The 10292-nt window shown below is 34.1% G+C and overlaps 1 protein-coding gene across 7 annotated transcripts in view; it reads left to right on the forward strand.

Moving 5' to 3' along the window:
- Nucleotides 1–9733, forward strand: part of LOC121872550 (copine-8-like) — a 31127-nt gene extending 21394 nt beyond the window's left edge. For 4 of the 7 annotated variants that reach the window (XM_042375647.1, XM_042375559.1, XM_042375378.1 and 1 more), the window contains one exon: nt 1741–9733. In XM_042375647.1, the coding sequence (XP_042231581.1) occupies nt 1741–1810 (70 nt within the window). In that variant the 3' untranslated portion in view covers nt 1811–9733. The remainder of the gene's footprint in view (nt 1–1740) is intronic. The other 3 variants (XM_042375467.1, XM_042375818.1, XM_042375731.1) reach the window with 3 other exon arrangements.
- Nucleotides 9734–10292: the final 559 nt, after the last annotated feature.

The raw sequence follows: 10292 nt of genomic DNA on the forward strand, positions 1-10292 counted from the left end.
CAGGGAAATTCCGACTTTTGGAATGATTTTCCGAGGGGCACATTTTCCAGAAAATTCCAAGAACATTTTCTCGGTACCCAGAAAATTCTGGGGATGGGGGATATTTTTCCAGGTTCAAGAGATGATGTAATGCGCAATTTCTGTAACTTCCGAGAAGATTTTTCCATTTACCTGGAAAATTCTGGTGATTAGGGATTTTTCCGGCTTTGAGAGAGTCTTCTCGTTACCCGAAAATCTCTTTACACCAATTGTTCCGTCTAACAGAGATATCATTGTTATTCAGGGGCAAGAAATGAAATTCAGTGATTTAGGAAGTCTAATGCCTTTCCTTACCAGAGAAATGTTATACTGTACCTGTTTAGGCAAATATAAATTGTTGTTCATGAGCTAAGGGTGTACAGTATATTGACCTCATTGTAAACTCTAATATTACCCCAAAAATTAAATACTGTCTTACATCAACTCTTCCCAAATACAATACCTTCCTGTTAACTGGAAACCACAATGTCCAACCAATTTTTTCCCTTTGATCTGCATTTTCCAGGGTTTTTTTTTGTCGGTCAGTACCCCATACAAACTCACTCACTTCTCATGTTTTCTTCTGTTACTAAGATTTGGTATTGCTGCCCACTCCACGTCAAGTAGTATTTATTAGACACGAGTTCTCTGTTGAGTTTACGTAACACATTTTCTCATCTTGTATTTCCACTCATAAACCAGTTGTAAATTAATATGTAGAATTGTACAATACAGTACTCATCTGTTCATTCATTCCTTCCTTCCTTCCTTCCTTCCTTCCTTCCTTCCTTCCTTCCTTCTTCTCCTCCCACTTCCACTTGCTTACATAGTTGCTGGATGACAATTTTTTGGTGTGTATAATTTGTAGATGTGCAATACTAAATGTGCCTTTTAATGACTACTAATGCTAAAATCAAATACTGTATGCATAGATCTTTCACTCCCAATTTACGAGTGATTTTATCCTTAGTTTTGCAAGGTTCCATAGACAGCCATCACATTTAGACTTGATCATATGTGTAATTGTTACTCCAAATTTTCTTTATATTACATTTTTTTTTCATATATTTTTTGTGAGAATTTTAGTACAGGTAGTCATCATCATTGACATTTTATGGCTATTTTCCTCGCTTGAGTAGGTTAGTCGCAATTACCTGATGACAGGTCACCATGCAATACAGTCTCTTGCAGTCTCTTCGTGTTATTTCCTACAATCTCTCAATGTTTTTCTCGGCCTACCCTTGACTCTCCTCCCCCTCCACATTTAGACTCGTGCACCTCTTGACCCAATTGAACTCATGCCTCAACTATCTCAGCTTGCTTTCTACATAGAACTTAACCAATATCGTGTACTCTCGATACCCAACCACACTTTCAGCTCTGAACAGGGCTTCCTGTCTTTCAGTTTAGCTTTTTTTTTTCTCATATTGGGTTTCATTTACTGTATTATGAAAAGACTTAACTGGCTTTTGCCATAGCATAGACAAATCAAATATTATCCCACATAGATCATGAGGATGAAATTCTGATGTTGCCAATCATATACGTGCTGTATGTCATTCCCAATACACTGCTTAGTAAGTCTTGCAGAATTTTATCCAACCTGATTACCAGAACATTAATTCAACATCTTTCTAAAGCCTCTTATCTACCGGTATACTCATATAAAGAATTTCCTACATATGCATTTTCAGTGTGTTAAGTACATTATCCTTGTTTCAGATTTAAAGAGGTACCTGTCGGACAATCAGGATCTGTCCAGAGCGACCCTGGCACAGGAGGTGCTGCGTGAGATCCCCCCCCAGCTGCTGTCTTATATGCGCAAGATCCATTCTCCCAAATAATGACCTTTGACCTCTCACGTCTCCAAGCCTATTCTCAATACGTACTGGAAATTTTCTAATGCATATATTTACTTCAAGATTTATTTTTTCCATCTTTAGTTGTAATGTGATGGGATTAGATTTACAGTACAGTACAAAAAGTATTGAAAATTCCTTTGATATTGAGCGAGTTAGATTTGATTTAGGATCCACCTGGTAAACAGTGGGTAGATTTTGTTGTTGTCATTAATAAGGTTTTTTTCCTAAATGATTTACTCAGAATGTATATTTTTATACAGAGGAAGAATGTATCAAGCATCAAGTGGTTCATTGGTAAAAAAGAGAAAAAGATCTTTTTTATTAGAACATATAACTGTTTTATTTATTTTTATATTATTTGAGTTAAATATTATTTTAAATTAATTTTTGGTAAAAGTAATAGTGAACAAAATCGTGTATGTATATTGAATCTCTCATTAACTGGACACGTGTTTGCTTGACAGTTAAACCAATAAGTGGTTTTAAAAAAGGCCTGAATGCTTTTAAATTATCAGAAATTGTTCATTCTTCTACTGTCCTTCAATGACTACTACAGTGAAACCTCCATATAACGGACTTCTATCTCCATTTCCATTAGAAGAAGGTTTCACATTTAACGGACCCTCGATATAATGGACTTTCATATCTATATAAGTTCATTAGATGGTGGTTTCACATCCAGTGGACCCTCGCTATAAGGGACTTTCCTCTCCATGTATAGTCTGTTAAATTAAGGTTTCACTGTATATTTCATATTTGTTTTACAGTATAACCTCAGAAATCCAGCAATGTGGAGACCTAGAGCATACTGGAATTGGGAATTTTCTAGTTTTCTGAACAAGGTCACTGCCCCTGTGTTCCCCCTCTTCTTGAAATAGTGAAGCATTTTTATGTTGTGTTTCCTGATTAGGTGAACTACAGAGGTGAGGTGCACTTCAGTGATTAAGAGCCATTAAGCAGAATTCTCATAAAAATCACAAGCAGTTTTTGTTGTTAGGGAAAAGCAATCAATCATACCTTAAGAATTTAGTAAAGGTAAAGATTTATAGAAACAAAATGAAATGTGAAGGTGTGTCTCTCAGAATGTGAGACATAGCAAATCAGCTTAACCATTTCAGTGATTTTACAACATATCGTTTGCTGAGTGGTTAGGTCAGGTAGGTCTTGGCTGGTATATGTGTGTTGTTTCATTATTTATAGATTTTACTGTTCTGACTTCATAGGTAAGATCATGGTACAGTATTTAATATATTTATTTCACCTTATTTGTGTTAAATTTAAACTCTTCCTTCATTCTCCTGGTAAAGTGATTTTTTTACTTTTTCTAAAGTAATAATTATTGTTGCTCACGATCTTTTCAAGGTAATTTGGAAATTTTTGTGTGAATCACTAAAAGGCTGCCTCTTATCAGTGTTCTGTACCTACCATGAAAGTTTTCTTGGAACTCTTATTATTTATACAGTTGTTTAACAGACTGAACTTTATGTCCTTGTTTTAATTAGATTTTCTGCTCATCCTGTCAGCTAACAAATGACATTCGTGGCTTTCATAGTTTGATACAATTCACACCTTTATATTCTAATACTAAAACATACAATATATGGAACTGTATTTGAAGGCATTTGCTAGAGTTATATTCATATTACAAGTGCACAGAATCATAGAGAAAGTCCTGCCACAAGCATTCTTCACTGATAACTGCTTATGTCAAAACCTAACACTAGTGATTTTTTTTTCTAATTATTTCAGGTTTGAGAGACTCCCAGTTAACAGATTTTTGAGGTTGTACTGTATGTATTTTAAGTTTCATCTTCCTGGTATGACTTATCCTGTCTTGTCATGGTTTTCTTATACTGTACTTTTCCTCCTTGTGTTGCCAGTACAATACTGTATTCATAAAGTTTAGTTGTCCTTTCCTCTCCACCTTTATATAGTACTGGTAATAGGAAGCTGTTCTAGTTTGATATAGTAACTATTGCAAGGGTTGGGCTAAAGGTCTCCCTGATAGATGACTTTGTACTTAGAGTGCACTGTATATTCTTAATACTCTCTTTAATCCATACTGGGTTATATAGACTTTTCACATGCCATCATGAAGTTTTATATTACTGTTATTACTGTACAGTACTTCCTAAAAGCTACTGATACTGTACTGCAAACTGTGTTCAGCAGTGTGTCATTACTTTGTTAACTCACAGAAAAATTCTCCGTGACTTTTTATACTCTAGCTTACCATTAACATAGCTGGTAATAAAGGTGCTCTTGTCCATATACTGTATAGTAAAAACATAAAAAAATAGTTTTAAATATTCTCCACTAATGTATGATTTTAAGTCTACAATCTGTAGACATCAAAGAAAGGGGTACAGTACTGTACTGTATCTAACAACGAGCTTTCTCTAACGAAGAACTAACCTGTACCATTTAGAAGACTGCATTCATAGGTTGTCCATTCAAGCAAGTAAATTATGCTTATGAATAATTGTACCTCTTTATAAATATAGTGTGTGTGGTCTTGCAGAATTTAAATGTACAATAGTTGTAATTGTGTGTGTGCCATTACTCTTATCTAGATGTTGGTGGGTTAGCCAAGTGCAGTAAGCTGAAAAGTTAGCGGTTGGTTCCTTCCAGGTGAGAGGTGTTAGCTAGTTCTGGACCTTAGCTTGACAAAGCAATTAGCTCTACCCACACCATAAATAATATCTTGGTAACCTTACGTGGGTACAGCCTCAAATTTATTACTGTACTTGTGGATCGATCTTCTTCAGTGTTATCATTATGTTATGGTAGGTGTCTTGTCATCCATGCATTAACCTAGATGTGTGTATTTATAGTAAAAGATTAACATTTTATAATAATATTTGGTAATTTTTTTTTATATTGAAAGTTTCTCTTCTTAACAGCAAAATGTTTTTGCTTTATTATTTACCAACCCAAGTCAAAGATGTTCCTCAGAGGTAAAGGTATACATATATTTATGATGAAATATATGTTTGAGTTTTATGTTGTTCATGTTGATCATAGAGTGATGTTTATGAATACCTGTACAGTACTGTATCGGTGTTTTGTGATTTGGGAATCTTAACAGGAGTAATGTACTTATTTTAAAGTTTTACTTCCACGTATAGAAAATATTTGCTCATTTGATATATGCTTACTTAACCCTTTCACTACAGGCTACAGTCGGCAGATGTAACTTTGTTTTTTATTTTATGCATTCCAGTTTTGTAAGATATTGGTATGTTACTGTTTATCATAACAAATACAAGTCTCTGCATTGTTCTTACAGAATAGATCAACATTTGATGTTGTATTAACATCAAAGAAACATTGCAGTACCATGTTACACGAACATCCAAAAGACAAAGGCCTGCAACACACACTTATTGATAATTCTCAGTGTTAACTCAGGTGTAATCCTGTGCTAATTATATACTGTATGTTCTCTGATAGCCAGGGTAGGGTTCATGATCAACATGACCAGTGAATTTTCAAGTTATTGTAAATGTACAGTAGTTGAAACTAATGTAATGTTTTATTTAACTAAGAAATGGTTAGTGTTGTTAACTTTCTTCTTTGCTTTGGTTGTCATTGTATAGGACTGTTTATACACTCCACATCACTACATGGTTCACATATTTTTGCATCATATAGTACATTATCCTTCAAAGAATAGTTTTTCAAGATTTTTACCACTAAATGTAGGATGGCCAGAGTCAAGAGTCAACACACACTTTCTTTATATTGCTCTCTCTCTCGCTCTCTGTCTCTTAATTTGTTGTCATTTAGTACTTATTTTTATTGTTGTGATAGATGTGGTATGCTGGTGCTCCCCTTTCACAATAAGGTCCCACATCTAGTTTACCCTTATTGCATCACACAAACCAACATTATCCTTCTGCTGCACTTTATTGCCTAAAAATCACTTGATGTTGTGCTCTTCATTCATTCATGAGCACTGCTGGTTCATGGGTGTCTTCTTTTCACTTCTAGTACTGTATATCCTTCATCCATCTCATTCTTGTCTTCCTGCTACCCACCTCTCTCTCTTGTTTATTGAGTGAGGAGGGGTGTGGATGTTTTTTGGGGGTATATGGTGTGTGTTGATGAAGGTATGTTTGTTTGTGTGTATGTGTAGGGTTGGTGTGTGTGTGTGTGTGTGTTTGGTATGTGTAGGGGATTGGTGTGTGTGTGTGTGTGTATATATGTATGTATGTTTGTGTTGCTGTGTGTGTGTGCATTTTCCTTCTGTTCAAATTTTTCTTTCTGACAACCCCCAATTATTTCTCTCAAACCTACTTCTCAGGACCACCAGATGGAGATCTGTTTACTAATTCAACAGTTGGATTTTTTTAGCACATTGACTTTTGGGCCTTGGACGCTTGAACTTATAAAGATGATTAATTAATTTCCAAAGTGTCTTAAAGAAACTTTTAGGTGCATCATCCTGTTGGAATATGAGATATATAACATAAAATAAATATTTTTATATAGTTTGCTTCGTATTCAGCCAACAAATGTTCATACAGAACTTGTGTCTGTTGAACATCATTCAGCTCTGCTAAACTAAAAAGTCATCAGCTAGAAAATGGGTGAGACTTGGAAGATGGAACTAGATTTGAATTACCTAAGCCTAAGCTTGATTTGCCAGGTCATGATAAAACTTAGCAATCAAGTGAAGAATACAATTTTTCTGTGACTGGTAACACATAATAGCCATTTGTTTATTTAGATTATAATTGTTATGGTGGTTACAGTATTTATAAAGCAGTTGTTGGGATATTGCAGTAATAATATCAAGCTTTGTAACCATAAAGTTAGGTTATGCATAAAGCCTTGCGCCTTTCAATCATTTAAAATATAATTGTCAACAAATATATTGGTATGATCATAAGCAGTTCATAATGCATGTGCTTCATTGTTGCATGTTTGTAGATGACATATACAGTGTCACTAAAGCTCTCGACTCTTTCAGTACTATACCACAGTTGGGGTGATAACAATAATTATGACCATGTTCTACCATAGCTGTTAATGGGAAGTTACATTGGTATTTCTGTGCTTGCTTTTAAGTTCATGGCTCATAGCATTTTGAATCATCCTTGGTCATTGTCATTTAACTGACACAGAGGCTTCTAAGCCACATATATTGAGGGACACTGACATTAGTTAAAAAATGGGAGAAAATATTTTGCCTTAAGGCTGTTCAGACATGCCTAATTGATCGCCATATCCCTCACATCTGCCTAGAGCATGTTTTATCTGGTTCCACAACTCCAAGATGGTTGTGACACTACCTACAGTATGTCATTATCACACCTGGCCAGTGAGACTTGAGTCTTGCTCTTGGTTTTATGAATACTTGACTTCTTATTGACTTTGTTACTCAAGCTGAACCCTCCTCTCTCATAAACCTATCCCTTATAACTATTGAAGCCCATGTGGAGACTATCAAGGTGCCTTTTGTTTTGTGGCCTAAGGATTTACTCTTACATATTGTCTCTGAAATTAATGTTGTATGTAATAAAGCCTTTATATTTGTAATTGTGCTGATTATGGTCATGTTGAATTTAATAATGAACCAGAGTACAACAGTGAGAGAGAAGAGGAGATGTAGGCTGCTATGGATACTGAACAATCATCAGAGTATCAATAAAAGAGAGAGTCATAGCTTTGTTTTTTGTTCTGGAAATACCCCAACAGCCAGGTCTAGTGGACTATTTTATTTTTCTCTTATATCATGAGGATACAGTATTGTATCCATGATACATATTCAGTTCATATAAATCATGTAGGTATTTATTTAAGGTGTGTTAAATGCATTACATATGCATCATATATTTGGAATTGGATGCACATGTCTTTGCACAACTTCAGGCAATACAATACTGTATATATTTTTTTTTTTACTTTATAATATTTGGAAAATTTGCTTGAATTTAACACATATAATGTCTCGCATGTAGGTACACAACTATTACCAGGACTTGTATGTGAATTGTATACAGTACAGTACAGTACATACAGTATGACAATACCGTAAATAATTTTTTTTAGACCAACTACTGTACACATCTGATTTGAACTTAATTTGTTTTAAAATCCAGGCACTGAGAGTTTTACAATACCTGTACAGTACCATGAAACAATAATTACTATAGATTTGCAGTAACCATATGCCTGCACATCCACAAATCATTGCAATTAATTATTATGATGAGAGTCCATCAACAGGTTTCATTTACCCAGCCAACCTGAACTCTGTACTTGTAATTAGCTGATGATATGTCTCATACATGTAAGTAAGCATGTACAGTACTGTATCATAGCAATTTTTCACTACACGTCAAGTTTTCATGTACAGTAGAGTACTGTTGACCGGATATACTGTACATTTTATTTAATTTTTTGATAATAATATTTTCTTATAAAACTTGGGGATTTACCATCACAATTTTTTTTAAATTGATCCTGTAGTAGGTGCACAGTAACCCACAAGTTGCAACATCACATGCATTTTCTGGGTGGTTGATGTCATCTATACTATATAGGCTGCTGGGGCTGTATGGTACCGAAAGAGTTGTAGATTTAGATAAGAAATACAAGTTCCATAAAAGAATGTATATACAGTTAATTCTATTGTAACTAGGTGTGTTTGATGAATATAGAATTGTGTTATTGTATCAGGTTATAAGAGTTTATATATATAGTCCAGTGGTATAACATGAATGGAAGGACCAACTTTGAGTATCCCTCTATATCCCAGACTGGTGATGTATCCAACTCAGATCTTGTGAACTGGTAATGGAAAAATGTACCCCATCACTCTCTCATCACATGTAAAGAAGAAATCTAAATTGTAAAGAAAAATTATCGCATTGATTTCCCTAAACATTGATACCGTACTATTACAAGGGATATTAATTTAGATAGTAAGATATTGCATTGCCTATTTCTATTTCTGCAACATACAAATAAGTGCAATGTCTGTCAACCTTTCTCTGTGTGACTGGTGAACTTAAGGCTCTGCGGTAGTGCAGTTAACTGTAAAAGATTTTAGTTAAAGGGAAATTTCTGTGGTAAGGGCCTTTTGTAAATTTCAGGACAGTTCTTGTCACTTTTTGAAAAGCTTGTCAACAAAGAAAGAGTGGAACAGATATTTTCGCTCTTTATACACATGGAAAATACAAAACAAAACTACATGATTAGAATAGAATATGTATTAGTGTACTTTAAATTGAGAATTAAAAGTTAAAAACATCATTGCATTTGCATTTTGTTAATTGATTACTGTACACTGTCATATTTCAGTACTGTTAGGATGTACAATACAGTAGTAATAGAACTAACAGGCACTTGATAAATGCCATGCCCTCTTTTTGAGTTTACAAGGACTATAATTTCAATAAATAGTTTTGGAAAATGGAGATTATTGAAAATGACATTGTTTTTTCTTGATATGAAGAGAAATTAATTGTCTTATGGAAGGACCGACAAGGACAACACTATGTTCCCTTATTGTATTCATATTAAACTGAAAGAAATTACAGTATGACAATAAAGCAGATCAGAGTACATAATTTTGTTAGCATATTATTAAAGAATTGTACATTTGTATGAAGTGCCTGCTTCCCATCGTAGGCAAAAGATTAAGTTTGGCTCTACTGTACTTTAAAAGGCATGTGGTTAATATTTATAATTGTGCTCCCAATGATACGATCTTGTTCAAATTTTACACTTGTGTTAATGTATTCATGAACTGATAGATAATGTAATCCTTTCATATGTTGTAACTTTTTCACAATGATGTTATAAAGAAGATCATAGAGATATGATATAGTACTGAAAACTTACCTTTGTTTCTTTTTCACAATATATCTTGACTGTTGTTGCCATACTCTGACTATAGTCTGTGAATTGGTCTCTAAGTTTTAAGCACACTGACCCAAAAAACCAGGTACAGTACAGTATAGGGTATTGCCCTTCACTCGTTCAGCAACATTGATTAAATTGATTACTGTACTGTATGGAGCTTCCTTATTTATGGTAAGTATTGGTAAAAGTAATTCTCCGATTGATTTTTTATTAACTTTGTGTTTTACAGAAGTATGCATACCGGGGTAAGCCTCTTTACAACTTTTACAGAAACATTTAAATTAGCTGAAGTCAAAGTTGAGATATGATCACTAAGATGAGAAAACTAAAGTGTATTCAACTAATATTCTAAAGAAAATTGTGACTTCCTTGGGTATCCATTCTTTTCCAAAAGCAACCAGGTACTGTATTATGACTTCTTGTTCATCTTCAGAACTAAAGCAAAATTGACAAGACCATTATGGTATGATGGCTTTGAAATTATCAAGGGGAAATATGTTCAAAATAATGACAACCATTGGCTAATCAAAATTGTGC

The sequence above is a fragment of the Homarus americanus genome, unplaced genomic scaffold, assembly GCF_018991925.1.
Source record: "Homarus americanus isolate GMGI-L3 unplaced genomic scaffold, GMGI_Hamer_2.0 scaffold51859, whole genome shotgun sequence".
In the NCBI taxonomy this organism is placed as follows: domain Eukaryota; kingdom Metazoa; phylum Arthropoda; class Malacostraca; order Decapoda; family Nephropidae; genus Homarus; species Homarus americanus.